Here is a 22,296-nt window from a genome sequence, read left to right on the forward strand (position 1 = left end):
TAGGTAAAGGGTCTGCAGAATGTCGGCAGCTGTGTTCCACGCAAATCTCAGTGATAAACTAGAGAAAGGGCTTTTGATGCAGGCTGTCAAATTATCAGGATCAATGCATCTGTACCAATATTTCAATCAGACCTTTTGAATTATATTTTCTTAACAGATTTAATTTGGTGTTTAGATCATCTTAAATCATGATTTCAATTGTTATTTGCCTTAAGCCTGGTACACACAAATATTTTCTAAATCTTAACAGATTTTTTATCTGAGAGAGACCCCACACATGAAGATAAAACACCTCACACCACAGGATAATCTTGTAGGATAATCTTTAGAGCCATCCGTTAATCAGGTGTTTGCTGTCCTTGGTCGGAAGGGGGGATATCGGGCCAAAATCGGCCAGATTATCTTTATGTGTGTACCAGGCTTTAGCCACAGCTTGGTGAGACCAATAGTATCATCAACTTTAAAGCTGAGAGATATTGTGGATTTGTGGTGCAGTGATTTGGGTTGGGCTAAACACATGTCAGAGGTCAGACTGACTGTGGGGTGTTTCACCAGAGGTAACAGAAGGAGAGAGCGAGAGAGGGTCTTACCGGGAGCCGGCTGGGCAATGCCCAGTGAAACAGGAGCCAGCTCGTCCAGACAGGAGCCACAACCAGGAGGGGCAGAGGAGCAGGAAGAGGAGGAGGAGGAGGAGGTAGGGGGTGCAGAAACAGATTGGGCTCCAGGGTTGGAGGGGTGTGACAGAAGACAGCAGCCTAGCAGAGAGTCCTCTCCAGCCAGAGGGTCTGAAGGACCAGGAAGCAAAGACACAGGGACCAAGGTTTAGGATGGAGGGAGGGGAGCGAAGAGAAAGAAGGACATTAGGTCAAGCAGAAGAGAAAGCAAAGTTGGTCAGCTCACCATTATACCTCAGGGAAAAGTTCTTAAAGAGAATGTGAGATTCTCATGCCCAGATATTCAGCATTCCTTTACAAAACCTCAGAAGGGGTATATGTAATCTGGTCAAACAAGTCTACTCGTAGTGGCAGTGGCTCTTTGCTGTACAGAGATGGCCTGACAATTGTCTACTGGTTCCCTCTAGTGGACCGGATTCACACCTCAAACAAAGGCAGAGAGCTGGGAGAAACAGTGCAGAAAGGTCAAACCCAGGGGCTGTAGTCTCCATGGCTCAGCAGTAGCTGCCTTTTCCCCAGCCTCCATTCTCTGGCAGCAGGGAATGTCAACCATTACAGAAATATTCAGACTTAATTGTGAGCAAAATCAGCAATGCTAATGAACAGCGCAAACTTTTCCTATTTGCCCTCAAGAGTGCCCCAAGGTAACAGATCAGTGCAAGAAAAGCTAGGCACCAAGACAACCATTCCAGACAGTCTGTTTGGCAGCACTTGCGATACATGAAAGGGAATATTAATTTTGGCACAGAAGCCAACTGCCATGTATGGTATATGTTTGTGCAGCTCTCAAATAAATGACTTGATCCTTTCAACACCAAGCAATACTGTAGTTAACAGAGAGAAAACTGCTCCTGAAACAAGGGTCATGGCCTCAATGTTGTTGATGTTCAGAGCAGCGGTTACTCCGGCTGAAGTGGGTCCTCCTGGTGTTAAGCCCCACAACTGAGGAATGGCACGGTACGAAAAAATAACAGTCCACCACTTCCTCAGAGCGGAGAGCATACAACCTGTTTTCAAATATGCATGCCAAATGATGCATCAGAAAAGTAAAGAATGTAATTAACTTTTAATTTATTTTTTCAACGGGTACTAAAGACCAGTGAGTATGTACTGTGCAGTGCACTAACCTGGCAAGCTGGCTGAGACCAGTTCTGGCTGGGCTGGGTGCCGCTGGGCCTGGGGGAGCTCCAAGCCTGGGATCAGAGAGTCCACACACATCTCAGCATTAACTGGGGAAAAAGGAGGAGGAGGAGGAGAGATGGTGAGATAAGAGAATGAATAAGGATGAGGGGAAAAGCGAGAGAGACTGACAGAGAGAGATAGAGGTGCAATGAAGGAGGTAGTGCTGTCTCACTGTCTGCAGAGCCTGACTTGATAAAGCTAACAGAAGCCCATCTCATGTATGGCGGCTGGAGACGGGAGAGAGAGCCATGCAGACAGGCAGGCAGGAGAGGAAAGAGAGGAGAGGAGAGCCTGTTACCATTGCTAGAGCCATCTGCAGAGCCGCTGAAGGGGTCAGCCAGGGGTAACAGGTCAGGGAGCAGCAGAGAAGTCTCAGGGGACTTCAGTCCCTCAATCAGTTTCTCTGTGAGGCATCCAGACAGAGATGGAAAGAGGAGAGGGAAGGGTGACAGAGAGGGAGAAAGACATGGAAAGAAAGGAGGGTAGCATTTGCATATGCAGAGAATAGAAGGGGGAGAGAAGCGAGAGAAAAGGATGTAAGACTGAAGCAAAGGGAAGCTGTGTACCATTTGATACAAAGGAGAACATAAGTAATGCTATCTAGGTTAGCATTAGACACAGTGTTTCCTCTACATGCATTTCATCGTGGCGGACCGCCACGATGGAATTTCCTCCGCCACCATTCAGATTTCTCAACCCCAAAAAAAAAAAAATTTAGGCCGCTTTTCAGACCTTCACAGCGCTAGACACACCCACAAGCGCTGAAACTGGACCAGTCCGTGTGTGTCGCGAGTATTGAACTTGAGGCTGCGTTCGTAAATTCGCTCTGAGAGCCCCGGAGCGCACACTGGGTTCAACGTCATAAAGGGACCAAGTCATTTGATTGGACAAGAGGCATTCCATTCCGTGAGTGCTGATCAGATTTCCAGAGCGTATTTACGAACGCGCCCTGGCTGTCACCCGAACACCGCGAGCTAGCGTAGTGTAGTGTAGTATAGGATGCGTAGTGTAGTGTAGTGTAGGATGGAGAGAGAGAGGAGAAGCCTCTCTATGTGTTACCTATGTCCAGTGTACTAGAACCACTCTAACAGGAGTGTTTGTCCGTGAATAACACCGGCTATGCCCGGGGTAGAAACACAAGACTATAGCTGGATAAGGTCTACACGGTCATTTTAAGCCGTCGACCAGCCCTCTACGACCACGGGAAGTCATGTTAAAAGTGAAGATACTTCTGTTAAACTAAGCTAAGCTAAACATCGCTAATCGCTAACTCCCTCCTGGGCTTAAAGTGACAAGTAATAACGTTGTGAAAAAAAACGTCAGATCAGTGTTTTTGTTTTTATTGACAACGGAATTACATGCTGGAAAAACATGCAGACACAGACAATAAGAGACACACGGGAGAAGTACAGGAAAACATTTTATTTTTTTGGGCCATCCTTGAGTTTTGGCTGAAATTACGTCGTTGTTTTGAGCGCGCGTGCGCGTTTCATGCTGCGCGCGCGCGGTCAGCACTACCCGCCACCATTGTAAAAATTCCTGGAGGAAACACTGAGACAGTTATGGCCAATGTGTCAAAGAGGAAGCAGATATTATATCTTGGATTATTGGCTGGGTCATGTTCTACCATGGGAAATGGTATGAGGACACAAGCCTTCATATTTCCCACTTCATTAAGCATAACAAGGGTTAAGAAACACAAATCAAATCCAAGTGCAATGACATTTAAGTGTAAAGACCATGCTTAAGGGTGGGTTTGTTCTAGGTGGTCCCACAGGGTGAATACGATTCAAGTCCAATAACACAGGTAAGTGAATTGAGCCCCCATGCCATCAGAGGTGTGTAACCAGCACCGGCACACCTATCAACCCATCAAACCACAGGCAAACACATACCAGACATTACTATTAGTCTTCATACCTATCATTAGTTCACACTTAAATGCAATACGCCAAACAGAAAGAGAGCCATGTGTAACCCATGGTCAGCCACCACAGCACTTTCCCCCCCACTCACTGAACTGTCACTGTTTCCACTCTTCTTACACTAATCCTCTCACACCTTCTAAGCCATGTTGGAAGTGCCAGTACTGACAGATACTGTACAAGGACGCCCTTGGTGAGTCAGCTTTGCGAGTCACAGTCTCTCCACCGGCAGAGCAGGAAGGTTGTCTTCAGGATATGTGCCTCTCAAACAAGCATTAGTAGAACGTCCAAATAGGTTGAGTGCAAACCAGATGCATGCGTGTGAGTATCTTCTTGGTTAGCTCCTCCTAACCATACATACTTACAGGTGACTGCTATGGGGGTACGTGGGGGGGAGGGGGGCAGAGGACCTGAGGCAGGGGGGTGAGGGGCTCAGAACATGACACAGCAGAGTTGCCCCTTTGCCCCCTTCACTAAGGGAGAGAGGTCACAGGTCAAAGGTCAAAACTGCTGACAAACTGCTACTGTATGAATCCTCACACACAAAAGCTATACAGGCCTCATTCCCTTTGTCAACAGCATGCAATGAAAAATCTGCAACATCATGTCTGTAGGCCACAATTCTATTAACTATCTATCCATCTCTCGATCTATATATCTACTTCTGTTAGGCCTAATTCTAACACAGCAGATTCACCATCCTGTTTGGTTTACAATCCACTTTAATACTGATTGGCATGAGGCCCTAATCACTAGACTAGATATAGTCATCCCTCTGAACTATGCTAAGGAGCTGGGGTTATAGGAACTGTCCCACTGACACCTCTGTGTAGTGCCCACTCCTCAGCAGAGGGTGCTGCAGGTCAGTGATACAGTGTGCTACCTGTGCTAAATACGCATGCAGCAGGCTGTGTGTGTGTGTGTGTGTGTGTGTGTGTGTGTGTGAGAGTGAGAGTGAGAGCTGGGAGAGGACAGAGAGGATTAGACACACCCTGCTTATGTAACAGCCGCAGCCTTTTTATCCCCTCAGCTCAGTCCCCACTGACAAGTCTGGCATCCAGTGACTGCAGAGGCCTGCACAGACACAGTCTTTGACACACTCTCCTCTCAGTGACTGAGACTACAGCCCTGATGGGAGACAAAGGAACTGAGGAGAGAGAGAGTAGAGTGCCCCCCCGCCCCCCGTGCCAGTTGCAAAAGCAGTCAACTACCAAGCGATAAGGACACAGAACATGGGTTGCTCTGACACCTTACTGCCCCTACGGTTGTGTGGCAGAGCAGAAACCACCTCCAGAGGTAGAGAAATCCAATTAACAAAAGACAATTTGTTCTTGAAGTTACCAGGCAACAAGTACAGAGACACAGGTTCACAAGTGTGAGGTGACCCAGCTATGGTCTCTATTCAGAGGAAGTGACAAGGAGCCAGTGTGAGAATATGCATGCTGAGCTGACAGGACCGGACCAGGGGGGTACAGAACAGAGCCATAGACTCCAGAGTCAGTCAATTCTAAGGGACCTAAATGACATAACATACTGTGTACAGTGTACACTCCGTTCGTGTCTCAGGAAAGTCAAAGTAACCGAATTGAACCCTTGGCAAAGCCGAGGCCCGATGATGATCATCCGATAGGGATCCCTGTTGCAGAAATGACAAGTGGAAGGAAACCATCCCATTCCACACAATGCTGCATGCAGACAGAGACAGGGTCATTACCTGGGGTGTCAGACAGAGACATGGTCATTACCTGGGGTGTCAGAGAGGGATAGGGTGTTAAAGGGGTCCGGGATGCTCAAAAGAGCTGAACCAGCATCCAAACCCAGGATGTCGGCAGATCTTTCAGCTTAACGTCATACAGGGGGAGAAAAAGAGAGGGATAGAGGGAATGAGGGATAGACGAAGAATAGGAAGGGAGGGAAGGATAGGACAGGACACTGAGGTTTAGAACAGCTCTTTAAAAGAATAGTAATCTAAATCAAACTCCTAAGAGGACAATACTGATAAGCGAAGGAGAACAAAATACAGCCCTGTAATTGGCTTTCTCTGGCTCAGTGACGACAAATTGGCTCAGAAAGATCCTAGGACAGGCCAACTTGACAGCTGAGACTGATACATCTTTCTAAGAAAGATAAGAGTTGCACAGAGCAGAAGACTGCTACCAGCTAACCATATAATGACGAAACATGTGGAAATAAAGGAGAAGGGTATTTAAGGCTTAGGTTAAGCAGTCCAAGAGACAACCAGAGAGAGAGACTGGTTAACATGGAGAGCCTTACCTGGGAAAGCCTTGCCTGTGGCAGAAACTGGTGGCAGTCCTGGGATGAGGTTCTCATTGGATGTGCTCGCCCTCTCCCCTGGTTTGGCTGTCACACACAGACACACACAAACAGCAAAGCTCTGTTTAAAACTATTATCTATCATGGTTGTATGTTTAGCAGATGTGTACAAAAGGGGGGTGTAACGGTAAACGTATTCGTACTAAACATTTTCGGTATGGGTGTTTCGGTTCGGTACGCGTGTGTACCCAAGGAATACAGCGTTGTTTTAACCACTGCATGTGCAGAACATTTTTATGTTGAATCACTAGTGCCATTCTGAGGTTCGCCTTGTGATTTGTTCGTCTTAAAACCTGAAATATACGACCGCATCGAACTAAATGAAAATAAGTGGCATTGAGAAGAAGCGAATGTGTGTTCACGCGAATGGCACTAGTGATAGGCGACCCATAATGTACGCTATAACATCGACCATAATGAACTACCAGAGCACTTAAAAACGTAATAGTTTACAAGTAATACGAAGGGGAGTCGGATTCTGTGGGGTGAGTCGGAAAACGGCACAACACCGGGCCAAAGCAATAACATAGGTGTTTTTATAGCAGCGGATATGCGACCATACAGCACAATTCAAGTAGGCCTACATTCTTTTTTTATTTATTGGAGAAAATATCTATTTTTATTTACTTTTCAGTAAATTGTACTTTCGTATTAGTACGTTGCAGCTGGTGGTCGGATCAATATTCTAAAAATGAATGTTCTGCCAAAGCTGTTGTATCTATTTCAGAATATTCCTTTGCCCCCTCCAACATCGCTCTTTACAAAGCTTAAAAGAATGTTCACTTCTTTCATATGGACTGATAGACGCCCCAGAGTTCGCTTATCCTTACCGTATCTTCCATATGACAGAGGAGGTCTCCACCTGCCTAATATCCAGTGGTACTACTGGGCTGCTCAGCTTCGCTCTACTATGTATTACTTTAGCTGTGACTACATCCCTTCGTGGCTAGATATTGAGATGTCCTCTGTTACTTCGAAACTACCCCTTAATCTATTTATCTACTCAGCGGATATTAAGAAACTGAGAAAACAAACAAACAATCCCTTTGTTCTTAACACAATTAAAGTCTGGTATGATGTGCGGAAATTTCTTGGTGAAACACAATCTCCGTCAGGTTTCACTCCTATTTGGGGAAATCAAAGTTTCATTCCAGGGAGAGAAGATTCGGGTTTCCAAATATGGGCCAGTAAGGGCTTAAGGAAAGTACAAGATTTATATAAAGAAAGTACTTTCATGTCATTTGAACAACTTATTGCTACATTTGATATTCCTAGAAAACACTTTTAAAAATATTTGCAGCTAAGGAGCTTCCTCTCAACTGCCCAGAATGATTATTTAAAAGAACCCCCACTGTCCACTTTAGAAAGAACCATATCGTCCAATTGTAACGGTAGGGGAAGAATATCCGCTATATATATCATGTTAGAGACTGGCTCATCAGACTCGTCCATAGACAAACTAAATGCTTGGAGGGAAGAATTTCAGGAGGATATCACTTTGGACGAATGGAGTAGTATATGCACAAAGGCTCAGACAGACTGTGAACACACGACTAAAGCTATTACAATACAACTGGCTGATGCAAACTTATGTGACCCCTGTTAAATTAAATAAGTTTAATAACAATAATCCAGATGTATGTTTTAAGTGTAATACATGTAAAGGTACTTTATCTCACTGTCTCTGGGACTGCGAAAAGATCAAAGATTTTTGGAAGAAGGTATCTCATTTACATTTACATTTACATTTTTGGCATTTAGCAGACGCCTTATTCCAAAGCGACTTACAATCAATACATTTGAATACTAAGCATGTGAATCAGCAGTCCACCATTCGTTGCAGGAAGAGTACTCTAGCTCGGGCCCGGGGCCACTGATAGGAGGAAAAACCTTCTCCCTATTATCGCCTTCTACTAATTTATTTATTTTTATTTTTATTTTATTACTGGAGAAACTGAGAAACAGTACAATGGGGGCAATAGAAGTTCTAGGGACACAGTAGAGGGGAAAGCGGGTGTCTTTAGGAGACGTAGTGGTGAGGGTCGGAAGATGTCTCACGAGGAGCAGTTAAGATGTAACCTGAAGAGATGGGTCTTCAGTCTACGACGGAAGATGGGTAGTGACTCTGCCGTTCTGACAGCCGTGGGGAGCTCATTCCACCAGCGGGGAGCCAGTGTTGTGAAGAGACGTGATCGGGCAGCCCGACTGCTGTGTAGAGGAGGTGGGGCCAGTCGGCCAGCCGAGGTGGAGGAGCGGAGTGAGCGGGCAGGGGTTTGGGGGGTTACCATTTCCTTCAGGTAGGCAGGGGCTGTCCCTTTAGCTGCCTGGTATGCAAGCACCAGGGTCTTGAATCTGATGCGAGCTGCTATCGGGAGCCAGTGCAGGGTGCGAAGGAGAGGGGTGACATGCGAGTATTTGGGGAGGTTGAATACCAGCCGGGCAGCAGCATTCTGGATGAGCTGCAGAGGTCTAATGGCTGAAGCGGGGAGCCCAGCCAGGAGTGCATTGCAGTAATCCAGGCGGGAGATGACCAGTGCCTGGATCAAGAGTTGCGCTGCCTCTCTGGTAAGGAATGGTCGTATCCTTCTGATGTTGTAGAGGAGGAATCTGCAGGAGCGAGCCGTTGCTGCAATGTTCTCCGCACAGGATAGTCGGTTATCCAGGATCACTCCAAGGTTCTTGGCTGTCAGGGAGGGGGTTACAGTAGAGTTCTCCACTGTGATGGAGAAGTCTTGGAGAGGGCAGGCTTTCCCGGGGATGAAGAGGAGCTCAGTCTTGTTAAGATTGAGCTTGAGATGGTGGTCAGCCATCCAAGTTGAAATGTCAGCGAGACATGCTGAGATACGGGTTGCCACGTGTACATCAGACGGGGGGAAGGACAGGAAGAGTTGAGTGTCGTCTGCGTAGCTGTGGTAGGAGAGCCCATGTGAAGAGATTACCGAGCCAAGAGACTTGGTGTAGAGGGAGAAGAGTAGGGGCCCTAGGACGGAACCCTGGGGAACTCCAGTGGAGAGGGTTCGTGGAGAAGATAGCGATTCTCTCCAGGTCACCTGGTAGGAGCGGCCCGCCAGGTAGGAAGAAAACCAGGAGTGTGCGGTGCCAGAGATGCCCAGGTCTGAGAGGATGGAGAGAAGGATCTGGTGATTGACTGTGTCGAAGGCAGCAGACAGGTCAAGGAGAATGAGAACAGAGGAGAGGGAGGAAGCTTGGGCAGAGTGGAGGGCTTCCGTGACAGCAAGGAGCGCAGTCTCAGTGGAATGCCCAGCCTTGAAGCCGGATTGGTGGGGGTCTAAGTGATCCATCTTCCGGAGATAGTCAATCAGTTGTTTAGATGCCGCGCGTTCAAGGGTTTTGGAAGGGAAGGAGAGAAGGGATACCGGTCTGTAATTGTGGACAGATGATGGGTCAAGGGTAGGTCTCTTGAGGAGAGGCTTGACTCTGGCTATTTTGAAGGCCGCTGGGACAGATCCAGTGGATAGGGAGGAGTTGATTAGGGTGGTAAGGTAAGGAAGGATGTCGGCGGAAATGGATTGGAGAAGGTTGGAGATTGGAGATTGGAGATATCATCAAATGATATTCCAGATAACATCGGTCTCCTTACCTCTCACTCCTAAAGTGTTTATCCTGGGGTTGTACCCAACTCATCTTCGTCTACAGCAATACCAACAAACACTCATAAATATGAGCCTGTTGCAAGCAAAACGGTTAATAGCTTTGGCTTGGATAAATGTGAACAGGCCCAGTATTGCCCGGTGGCTTAGGGAAATGTCATCCTCTTTAACAATGGAAAGGATGACATACATGATTAAAGGTAAACAAGACTCCTTTCAAAAGATATGGGGACCATTTTTGGAATATGTCCAGCAAAATGATGTGGGGAACTTATTAGCTAACGAGGGGAATTCTGGGTGATACAGAGAGCTCTATGCACATTTACACTTCTGACAAGGCGCTCTACTTGTAATATATCACAACCAACCTATGCCCTATTTTTACTTTATCAAAATATTGTAAACATGCATTTTGTTTGTCTTGCCCTCTGGTAGCACCTGTGTGTGTTTTTGCTTGTTTGTTTGTTTAGTTGTTGCTTTCTTTTAGTTTTTTGTTGTTTGTTTGTTTGTTTTATTTTTTTGTTCTGTTTTGTTTTGTTTTGTTTGTTGCTGTTTTTGTTTTATTTGGTTTTTCTGTGGTTTTTTTGGTTTTGATTTGTTTTTCCCAGATTGTGATGTGGGTATTATTGTGTGTCTGTCTTTCTTTTTGGATGTTGTGTTGTCCTAATCTCAAGAAAAATAATAAAAATTTTTGAGAAAAAAAAAAAGTATGTTGCAGCTGGTTGCAGCAGTATTGACAGACTTTAAAAAAAAAATAGGGCTCTGAGAATCTGTTTCTTTACCCCGCTGTACGAAAACATACCGAACCGTGACTTAAAAACTGAGGTACATACCGAACCATGATTTTTGTGTATTGTTACACCCCTAGTACAAAGTGGGAATAGCGGTCTTACTCTCAGCCAGCTTTGCAAAGTCCTTGTTGAGCAGCTCCTCAGCAGTGAGCTTGGAGAAGTTGTCGTCCCCAAAGGGGTTCCAGCTGGGCTGGGCACTGGTGCTAGTGGGCGCTGCTGAGGGGGCACTGGCCTCACCTGGCTGATACACACTCTGCTGGGAGGAGCAGGGGGAGCCAGAGGGGGTGGTGCTGGCTGACCTACAGTGGACACACACACACACACACACACACACAGAGACACACACACACACGCATGCACACACACACACACACACACACACACACACACACACACACACACACACACACACACACACACACACACACACACACACACAAATAATGGTTAGAATTGTAGGCATGCTATACAGGCTAAAGAAGAAATCTTTTAGCATGTACAGAAAGTTACTGTCAAATGTATAGAACACATATGCAATTATGGGTGATTGAAAAGCCAATTGAGCTATTTGCAGATTGATGAATGGACTGTTCATTCCTGTGTTGGACTCTCTTGGGAATAAAAGGACTGTGTATTCCTCTGTAGGGTTCAATGAATGGACTGTTCATTGCTGAGCAGAGCTCTGGGTAGCATGAATGGACAGTTGATTCCTCAGTTCATTGAGATGACTTTATTCCGCTCACTTGGACTTGTTGAGGCTGGCCTCTGCTGCGGCGGACTGCAGTAGCTGGGTGGACTTGCTGACTGGAACCCCAAACACAGCACTGTGGGTGACATCACTCAGGATGCGCCTGTGGCCGCCCCGGGAGGCCATCTTTGGGGATGAGGGGGGTGTCAGGGAGCCGACCTTGTGGAGCCCACGGCCAGGAGCCTGGGGGAGGGGAGAGAGGGGCAGAGAATGATATAGAGTTAAGAGGAATACAGAACATCATAGAGAGAAGATGCAGATTGATGAAATTGACAGAAATAAAAAAGGCATTATAATTTATAGAAAACATTTCCACTGCATCCCTAAATTCAGGGAAATGTTGAAGAAGACATTGAAAGACATTAGTTCTACTGGTGAGGAAACATTATTCATTAGTTAGTGACAGAGAACCAATGGGAGGACTTCAAGGTTATCCCTTATTGATTCAAATTTCAAATAAGTTCAAATAAAAACTCTATATTTGTTCTTAATGTGGTGGTCTATTATTCATCACAATAGAAAAGCATGAAATAAGTCTTGGATATTAGTCCAGTTAGAAGTATGAGAGACAATAGACGATCTTTACAAGATTTGGAAGCACCTTATTGCAGCAACGGGTCAATGGATTCAGGAGTAGTCTAAGAGCATGCGTTTCTAGACCATAGTTTAGATAGTTATGGAACCATTTCCAATGCAAATGTTGTGCATACAGAGGTAGGGTTAGGTCATAGAAGGCCACAGACAGCAAGAAAGAAGATCTCTTAGCCACCCTGTCCCACAGAGCAGTAGGCTGCGTGTAGGGGGTTACCATGGCCTCAGGGTCAGCTGCAGGGCTGGGGGCTGCAGGCTGAGCTGCTGTTTGGGGGGATGGAGTGATTGCTGCAGCGCCGGCTGTCTGCTCCTCCTGAGGCAGAGGTGCAACTGGAGCCACAGGCTTAGCTTTGGGTTGCACGGGCACAGAGGCCTGCGGGGCTGGCATGGGAGACTGCTGCTGCTGCTGTTTGTAGAGATTCTGCACCAGCTGATGCTGCTCAGGGATACGATGGAAGGAGAAACAGCCAATATTTAGGACAAAGTAGCCCTCATGTTTTATTTGGCCCAGTTTTGTGGCGATTTATTGCTGCTCTTTGGCAAGCGCAAGGGTCCGGGGAGCTCCCTAGATGTAAATACAGTGCACTGTTCTCTCTCAACATCAATATTGAATTCATTAGAATTATACTGCTTAACGTTTTTTATAACATTTTTGTGTGAATGCTTGTCACATATTACATTGAAGCTGTTGACTGTCAATTTGAGGTCCTTATAAAACACACATCTGTGTAGTAACTTTGTAGCAAACAACTACACCGCTTTAAGCACAAAAGGAGATATATAGACATTCTATGCATCACCCTCTTTTTGATGATGATATATGTAATGAATAAGGCTTTGCAAGCTGATAAGAGATAGGCCTACCTGCTGGTTAGCGTGCAGCTGTGGACTGAAGAAGGCTGCAGCCTGCGGTTTCATGAAGAGTTGCTGATGTTGGGGCGTGGCCTGTGGCTGCGATGGGGTGGTCTGGGGGTTAGGGAGTGTGGCCTGTGCAACAGGCACCTGCTGGGCTGATTGGACACTGGCAACAGGCTGGGCAGCGCCTAGGCCAACACCTGTAGGGTAGTGAATACCATGGTCTTGTAACGGCGGAATTCGTAACAAAACATTTCATGAAATGTACCATTTTTATAATTATAGCAACCTCTGCTTTTCCCAATCATATAATGGACACAGTTGTTAGTTTGAACAAAAGTGGGGGATCCATAACCATCACTGTTCAGATCTAAACAAAACAGTGCGAGGCTAAATCATCTGGATGGCAATTGAGTGAAACAGACAGGCCCTCAGCTCCAATCTGTCTCTCTAAGAGCAGGCAAATGAATGAACAGGAGGGCTCTGAGAAACTCTAGGTGTCAGAGGGCTCATTAATAGACAATTGAAAGCCCACTGAGATTACAAGGCTGTGTTATGTCAGTCAAGGACATGAACAGAACAGTTCAATACATCAAGCTCAATAAAGGACATCTATCCTACAGTGTTGATGCAGGATGAGAGAGAGAGAGAGAGCACACATTAGGGCCAGATTTCGTTGCTAGCAGGCCCCACAGCCACCTAACCTGGCCCTTAGCCAGCCCAAGCAGACTTAAGCAGAGGAGATCCAGAGGGCTGTGCGTACCTATGGCCTGAGGGCCCCCAGCAGCCGCGTTGGGTCTCTTGCGTGGAGTGAGGGCAGGCTGGATGGGTAGGATGCCTATTGGTTGGGGCTGGGCCCCTCCAGGTTTGGGGCGTGACCGAGGAGCAATGGAGGTCTCCATGGTGGGGACGGGGTCTGTGAGCCTGGAAGGGAGAGAGGACGGGGGAGTTAAGGTCATCAAGTGTTAGGGTTCACATTTACCATCATAGAAAAAAATCACCAACTGTGCAAGCCCTCACTCACCTGGTTTTGCTTTGGTTTTGCTTTTTGACCACAGCTTCACTGGCTCTGATTGGCTCAGGGAGTTTTGCAGGAATAGAGACACTCTGAGAGGGTGAGAACAGTTACAATGCTTAGATGAACAACTCGATTAAACCAAGCTGAGCTTAAAGGTTAACATCTGTTCTTGTGGTGCAGCAAAGGGGTAGTAGTCTGCCAAGCCAGACTTGTTGCCGACCACAAATAACAAATCGGCTAACCGTCTGCTCAACAATAGGCTTTCATGTCCATAGAAGGACTGGGAGGTACTGTACAAATCCACGCGTACACACACAGGTCATTCACAGATGCAATAACCTTCAATCCGATACCGATATACTGTAAGCTTGTATTGTAACTTTTTTCAACCACATTTTTTTATTTTAATCACTGAGTTCCAACCAGTTAAACAGACAGACATTTACTTTTATCAGTGGACTGGCATCATATTGACTGAGACGGAAACAATCTCAATACAATGTTAAAGTAACGTCAACATAGAAAGGATAACATGAACTGTACATCAGGGGAGGCTTGTGTATGTAGAAATCGTAAGACACAGGCTCATTGCAATGTGAAGAATGGAATGGAACGTGTTTCACACCACTCCTTATTCTGTTACATGCATTATTTAACAGCCAGTCAGAGAGATGTATTTAACAGCCAATCAGAGGGCTGTATTTAGCTCGACATTACAGCACAATAATCAATCACGCAGACAAGCAGGTAGACACACACACACATGCACGTGTAATTCGGCTCATTAATCGTCTCAGATTAATCCACTGATTACCTCCTTTTGATTCTGAGCCCCACCACCTACCCAACCTTGTGATTTGTCTGTAGAAGACTTTCCCTAGGTGACTCTGTGACTACAACACTGACCCACGACAGATTGCATGAATGGACCTTGAATGTCCATTTTGATGGTGCTGTGTGAATGTGGTTTGAAATGTGCTGCATCAGGTGATTGAATGCTGACATTGCTCTGTCAATACATTGCAAAGGGGCCTAGCGGATGGAGGGCAGCCAACTGGCAAGACCCACAGAGCTTCCTGTTCTGTCATTTTGGGCTGCACTTGCATAACTTTCCCCCAAAAAGACAGAGATAAAACAACTACTGAGAAAAATGTGAGACACTCCAGTCCACTATGTTGAGATACTCTAGACAGTCCACTATGTTGAGACACTCTAGAGTCTAGACAGTCCACTATGTTGAGACACTTAGACAGTCCACTATATTGACACTCTTAGACAGTCCACTATGTTGAGACACTTAGACACTGTCCACTATATTAAGACACTTAGACAGTCCACTATGTTGAGACACTTAGACAGTCCACTATATTGACACTCTTAGACAGTCCACTATGTTGAGACACTTAGACACTGTCCACTATATTAAGACACTTAGACAGTCCACTATGTTGAGACACTTAGACAGTCCACTATATTGACACTCTTAGACAGTCCACTATGTTGAGACACTTAGACAGTCCACTATATTGACACACTTAGACAGTCCACTATGTTGACACTCTCAGACAGTCCACTATGTTGAGACACTTAGACAGTCCACTATATTGACACTCTTAGACAGTCCACTATGTTGAGACACTTAGACAGTCCACTATATTGACACTCTCAGACAGTCCACTATGTTGTGACACTTAGACAGTCCACTATATTGACACTCTTAGACAGTCCACTATGTTGAGACACTTAGACAGTCCACTATGTTGAGACACTTAGACAGTCCACTATATTGACACTCTCAGACAGTCCACTATGTTGTGACACTTAGACAGTCCACTATATTGACACTCTCAGACAGTCCACTATGTTGAGACACTCTCAGACAGTCCACTATGTTGACACTCTCAGACAGTCCACTATGTTGAGACACTTAGACAGTCCACTATGTTGAGACACTTAGACAGTCCACTATGTTGACACTCTCAGACAGTCCACTATGTTGTGACACTTAGACAGTCCACTATGTTGAGACACTCTCAGACAGTCCACTATATTGACACTCTTAGACAGTCCACTATATTGACACTCTTAGACAGTCCACTATGTTGACACTCTTAGACAGTCCACTATATTGACACTCTTAGACAGTCCACTATGTTGAGACACTTAGACAGTCCACTATGTTGAGACACTTAGACAGTCCACTATATTGACACTCTTAGACAGTCCACTATGTTGAGACACTTAGACAGTCCACTATGTTGACACTCTTAGACAGTCCACTATGTTGAGACACTTAGACAGTCCACTATGTTGAGACACTTAGACAGTCCACTATATTGACACTCTTAGACAGTCCACTATGTTGAGACACTTAGACAGTCCACTATGTTGAGACACTTAGACAGTCCACTATGTTGAGACACACTTAGACAGTCCACTATGTTGACACTCTCAGACAGTCCACTATATTGACACTCTCAGACAGTCCACTATGTTGAGACACTTAGACAGTCCACTATGTTGAGACACACTTAGACAGTCCACTATGTTGACACTCTCAGACAGTCCACTATATTGACACTCTTAGACAGTCCACTATGTTGACACTCTCAGACAGTCCACTATATTGACACTCTTAGACAGTCCACTATGTTGAGACACACTTAGACAGTCCACTATGTTGAGACACACTTAGACAGTCCACTATGTTGACACTCTCAGACAGTCCACTATGTTGACACTCTTAGACAGTCCACTATGTTGTGACACTTAGACAGTCCACTATGTTGACACTCTTAGACAGTCCACTATGTTGACACTCTTAGACAGTCCACTATGTTGACACTCTTAGACAGTCCACTATGTTGACACTCTTAGACAGTCCACTATATTGAGACACTCTTAGACAGTCCACTATATTGAGACACTCTTAGACAGTCCACTATATTGAGACACTTAGACAGTCCACTATATTGAGACACTCTTAGACAGTCCACTATGTTGACACTCTTAGACAGTCCACTATGTTGACACTCTTAGACAGTCCACTATGTTGACACTCTTAGACAGTCCACTATGTTGACACTCTTAGACAGTCCACTATGTTGACACTCTTAGACAGTCCACTATGTTGACACTCTTAGACAGTCCACTATGTTGACACTCTTAGACAGTCCACTATGTTGACACTCTTAGACAGTCCACTATGTTGACACTCTTAGACAGTCCACTATATTGAGACACTTAGACAGTCCACTATATTGAGACACTCTTAGACAGTCCACTATGTTGACACTCTTAGACAGTCCACTATATTGAGACACTCTTAGACAGTCCACTATATTGAGACACTCTTAGACAGTCCACTATGTTGACACTCTTAGACAGTCCACTATGTTGAGACACTCTTAGACAGTCCACTATGTTAAGACACTCTTAGACAGTCCACTATGTTAAGACACACTTAGACAGTCCACTATGTTAAGACACTTAGACAGCACTATGTTGAGACACTTAGACAGTCCACTATGTTGACACTCTTAGACAGCACTATGTTGAGACACTCTTAGACAGTCCACTATGTTAAGACACTCTTAGACAGTCCACTATGTTAAGACACTCTCAGACAGTCCACTATGTTAAGACACTCTTAGACAGTCCACTATATTGAGAAAACAGTTGTCCAGTGAAGTGATAGGTTTGAACTTGAGCTCTTTTTTGTCTTGGGTTTTTCTTGTGTCTATGTCTGTAATTGTTGATAACTCACATGTACGTTCTGGATAGGGCAGTCTCTTCTGGCCATCTTAAAGGCGAAGTAGGACACTTGGTAGATGTCTGGTCTCAGTTCAGGGTCCGGCTCCAGCATGTATCCTGACAACGGCAACATGAGATGCGTTAGTATTGATCAGTTTCTCCAACTAATAAAATTTGAACCGAAGGACAATCAAAACAAAAGAAACACCAGAGGAAAAGACATGTTGACTGAGTCTCTCTTACACATACAGTATGCTCAGAATGGGGTGCTGAGGAACAGGGCTACTCACTAATGAGGCAGTGCATGTCCTGGGAGTAGCGGGAGTTGTCTGGTATAGTGAAGCTGCCATCACAGATGGCCACCTGGCTCTCTCCAAAGGGCAGGGTGAAGTAGCACAGCTTATAGAGCAGGCAACCCATGGCCTGCACACACACACACAAGCACCGTGGACATCAGTATAGAACAGTAAATTCACATTGACTGGCAATGTCAGTATCACTGTACTTGGCATCAAGCTGACATAATTCTATGGTGGTGTGACATCAGTCACACAGCCCCTTGTGGCAGTTTAGAAGCAGGCAAACTCACCCAGACGTCTGCCTTGGTAGTGATGACCTTGCCACCGTAGAGGTTGACCATCTCAGGGGCACGGTACGATAGAGTAGTGTACCTGTAGACATGGTGACGGAGAATACATTCATCAAACTAGTTTTTAGAGTAGTTCAGTCGAGTTCAGTTCAGAATAGTTCAGTCATTAAATCTCCCAGTTTGCAGGGCAGGCCCTTCAGAATAACTTACTTCTTGATTTCTTCATCCACCAATGGCACCCCCTCTGTCTGAGGGTTCTGAAAGCGGTTGGTGGCGCTGCCAAAGTCACAGAGCACGTAGTGTCCCCGGTCATGGAGCAGGATATTCTCTACCTACAGAGGAGAGAAAGAGATATACCAGTCAAGAGACAGACTCCTGGACAGAGGTGTTACTTATGGGGTCCCCTTGCCTTTCTGTACTCTGAACCAAGCAGAAAGAGTTTAAACTTAATAAAATGTTGTCATGATCAACTTATAGGTCATTATGGTATTTCACAGACGGTAACATGTAATGCAGAGCTGGGACAGTCAAAGCCGAAACGCAGAGAAGGCCAGTGTGGCCAAAGTGTGGAGGGTGTGCGGCACAGCACGTGCCTTTAGATCCCGGTGGATGATTGGCGTCTTGCACTGGTGAAGGCGGGCCACGGCTTCGCAGGTATCACAGAAGATCTGCAGCACCTCTGCCTCTGTGAAGCCAGTCTGCAGCCTCTGGTTCATCAGATTCACCACCTGCCCACCTGCACAACACAATACAACACAGACAAATGGTGAACTGACATTCCAGGCCTCAGTGTTTTGAAGAAACTTGGCATCACAAACATGAACACACACTGACAGCCACCATGTGACCCATGCTCGCAAGCCAGAATGTGTTTTGAAACAAAGAAGCTAAACTCTCAAAAGGGGATTGAGTTGGAAAGAGAGAGAGAGTCAGGATTACCACGACAGAAGTCCATGAGTATGAGAACTTCCCAAACATCGCCTGCTCCCACTGCAGTTATACTGGAGTCCAGGAAGCCAACTATGTTCCTGTGGCCCACAAGGTCCTTCTGTGTATACAAACACACATTCAAACACACACAGGTTAACATTTCAGAAAATATAGAATCGTGTATGTCTTTGGTTGACCTTTAAACTCCAAACAATTCGAATCCCAGCTCGCCAGATCCGGATATGGCTGGGGCACACACGGAGAGCGGCATATTGGGCGGCCGCTCCCGAGGGCGGGTATAGGAGTATTTCCGGACAAGGATCCGTCGCGCAACACCGCCCCCTAGGTGCCGGAATAACGGTGCTGGGCTCGAGGAGCCAGTCAGCTAGTCTGCCTGGCGGCCACCTCTGGGACTGCCGGCCACGGGGTCGTGCGGCGGATCCTATGCAATAGGCAGGGGATAATTGGATGCTAGGTTGGGTTCAATTGGCTACCAAATTGGGTGAAAAAGGGATAAAATCTTTTTATTTATTTTTTTTTAACTCCAAACAAGCCTCAGTAAGTGAATAATTGCATGTCATCAGGGCAAAGCAAAGCCAGCGAGAATAAGCCAAAGGACTGGAGGTAATAATGATAACCATCCTGTAATAATCATCCCCCACAGGGTGTGGCTGCAGGAGCTGGTTAGCCTACAGCATGGCCTCAGGATAGGAAATGGTGGCGTGGCGGAGTTAAGCTGCATAATGCCAACTCACCAAGAGCAAATAACTCCCCACAAACCCTTGTACTCCCTCCCTTTCTCTTTCAATTCTTTCTTTGTTTTAGTTGGTTATGTCACGCCCTCCCCCTCTACACAATCAGCAATTAACTTTCTCCCACATAACATCCTCCGTTAGCAAAACACAGCCCGCCTCTTTGATTTGTGTAATACTGCTCTGTGACTCTCGGCCCTGTCTGAAATCCTCACTGAACCCATAGGGGCCCATGAGGGTGACGGTGTTCACCATGATCTGGATCTCCAGCTTGCAGATCTGCAGGTCGTGCTCATTGTTGACATACATCCTCTTGAGGGCACAGCGCACCGACTGGTGTGTCCGCACCAGGAACACAATGGCAAAGCCTCCTGTAGAGCCAGTGAGAGAGAGAGAGAGAGAGAGAGAGAGAGTAGACAGAGAGAGAGAGAGAGAGAGAGAGAGAGAGAGAGAGAGAGAGAGAGAGAGAGAGAGAGAGAGAGAGAGAGAGAAGAGACAGAGTAGACAGAGAGAGAGAGAGACAGAGGAGACAGAGAGAGAGACAGAATCCATGAGTTTCAATTCAAATGCATGACTTCTTAACGTGGCAATTCTGCTATTGAATGGAGCTTGGTTCCCACAATAAAACAGCCTCAACAGTACAAACAAAATGCTCTTTGTGACACTGGTTTTCTTCCCACGGCCACTTTGAACTTGACAAATGGCAGTGACAGTGTCTCTGCCCAGAGTCAGTCTCTTTGCTCATGCTGCTCATGCTGCTGATACTGCTGATACTGCTGAGTGGCTCTGAGCATGCTTCCTCCAGTCTGTCCATTACCTCATCATGATAACATTACCACAGCTCGGGCTCACACATCAAACACACACAAACCCATAAATGCATGCACACGGGCACGCACATTGCAGTGGATCAATAAAAGGAATGTTGTGGAATGTGTGTTCAGTAGGGGTGCAACGGTTCAGTTGGCCCACGGTTCGGTACGGTTCGGTATTTTGGGTCACGGTTTTCGGTACGGTTCGGTTCAGAAACAAATGCTACTATTTATTTACAAACTGTTACTTTACTTTATTTTGCTTATACATAATATGGAACTTTAACATACACATGTATATGTTATGTATATAATGTATATATAATTGTATATAAACAAAAAACACTTTCAAATGTCCAAAAATAAATAAACACTTTCGAAAGTAAAAGTGCACTTTAGCCTTGACAGCTGGTAGCCCGTATACAAACAGGAGGAAAACAAATTCACACTACAAAAGTAACACTTTCCACATAGCGTTCCAACATGTCATGTGTTGTATTCCAACGAGTTGCGACATCGTGGATTAATTTGTGTTTTGGTAAGTCTAACATATCTTGTTTAATTGTCAGAATATGGTGGGCTGTGGTGCTTTTGTGGAAGAAAGTGACTGCATGTCTGATCTTACCCAGGAGGCGGGACACCGGGGTTATTGCCACTGCCTTCTTGGCGGCGAGATTTACGACGTGCGCAAAGCAGCCGATCTGTGGCCCCAGTCCACCAGCTTCATGGATCGCATTTACGATATTTGCTGTGTTGTCTGTTGTTACGGGAATTGTTATGTTTGGCCTCTCCAACTTCCACTCAGTCACTGCATTTGTTAGTTCCTCTGCCAGGTGCGCGCTGGTATGGCTTTCGTATAGTGGACGAGTTTGCAGTACTGCGCTCTTCATCTCCCAATCCGGTGACATGTAGTGGACCGTGACAGTGAGGTAACTCTCCGTTGCCCGGGAGGTCCAACCCTCCGTAGTCAGTGCAAAGCTCTGTGTTTTTGCCAAATCGTCTTCAATGCCTCTGCGCGTTGTTTGGTAAATATCGGGGATTATTTTGGTGCTGAATGATGTACGGGAGGGGACACTGTAACGGGGCTCGAGAGTTTTTATCAGATTTCAAAAACCCAAATCTCCAACCACCGAAAAGGGCTGCAAATCCTTTGCAATGAACATCCCCACTGCATTGGTTATTTTTTTGTGTTTCTCTGAAGTGGTAGTGTACGTCTGTCCGAACGCATCAGAGAGAGACTGCTGTCTGCTCACTGACGCTACCTGACTGGCTTTCCTGCTCCCAGTCAGTGTTATCGTTGAGTGGTAGCGGCGAATATGCTGGTTCATGTTAGAGGTGCAACCATTTGCATATGGCACACGCTTTAAGCAGAGCTTGCAGACAGTAATATTTCTGTCCACTGTTTTCCCCCCCTTATTGTCGTATTCAACGGGAAAAGCGAAATGACCCCACACCGCAGACTTGTAGGAATCCGGGGCTTCCTCAAACTGTTGCGGCGCTCTCAGAGCTAATTTACGAACGCAGCCAAATCGCAGCATAAACCGAAAACCGTCACGGTTCACTAGTGAATTGAGCCGTGGAACGCAAACCGTACCGTCCGTAAAAAAACCGAGAACCGTTGCACCCCTAGTGTTCAGGGAAAAGCTGATTAGACGCTCTGATAAGGGGGATCTCAAAATAGAGTTGTGTGAGTCAGCAGGTGGGCTGAGGGTAAGACTGGGCACTAGAGAG

The 22,296-nt window shown here is 45.9% G+C and overlaps 1 protein-coding gene across 1 annotated transcript in view; it reads right to left on the reverse strand.

Annotated features, from left to right (window-relative positions):
* The window catches only part of LOC308159072 (AP2-associated protein kinase 1-like), a gene marked incomplete at its 5' end in the record, with an annotated part of 35,621 nt that overhangs the window by 8,185 nt on the left and 5,140 nt on the right, over positions 1-22,296 (reverse strand). Inside the window, 17 exons of the mRNA XM_080532828.1 lie at positions 1,802-1,903; positions 2,155-2,259; positions 5,527-5,622; positions 6,056-6,142; positions 10,620-10,816; positions 11,261-11,448; positions 12,044-12,292; positions 12,721-12,911; positions 13,475-13,635; positions 13,736-13,818; positions 17,496-17,599; positions 17,773-17,905; positions 18,072-18,153; positions 18,282-18,399; positions 18,661-18,807; positions 19,011-19,119; positions 20,006-20,124. Coding sequence (XP_080388954.1) covers positions 1,802-1,903; positions 2,155-2,259; positions 5,527-5,622; positions 6,056-6,142; positions 10,620-10,816; positions 11,261-11,448; positions 12,044-12,292; positions 12,721-12,911; positions 13,475-13,635; positions 13,736-13,818; positions 17,496-17,599; positions 17,773-17,905; positions 18,072-18,153; positions 18,282-18,399; positions 18,661-18,807; positions 19,011-19,119; positions 20,006-20,124 — 2,271 coding nt within the window. The remainder of the gene's footprint in view (positions 1-1,801; positions 1,904-2,154; positions 2,260-5,526; positions 5,623-6,055; positions 6,143-10,619; positions 10,817-11,260; positions 11,449-12,043; positions 12,293-12,720; positions 12,912-13,474; positions 13,636-13,735; positions 13,819-17,495; positions 17,600-17,772; positions 17,906-18,071; positions 18,154-18,281; positions 18,400-18,660; positions 18,808-19,010; positions 19,120-20,005; positions 20,125-22,296) is intronic.

Source organism: Nansenia antarctica, assembly GCF_963989245.1.
Source record: "Nansenia antarctica genome assembly, chromosome: 5".
Classification (NCBI taxonomy): Eukaryota; Metazoa; Chordata; class Actinopteri; order Argentiniformes; family Microstomatidae; genus Nansenia; species Nansenia antarctica.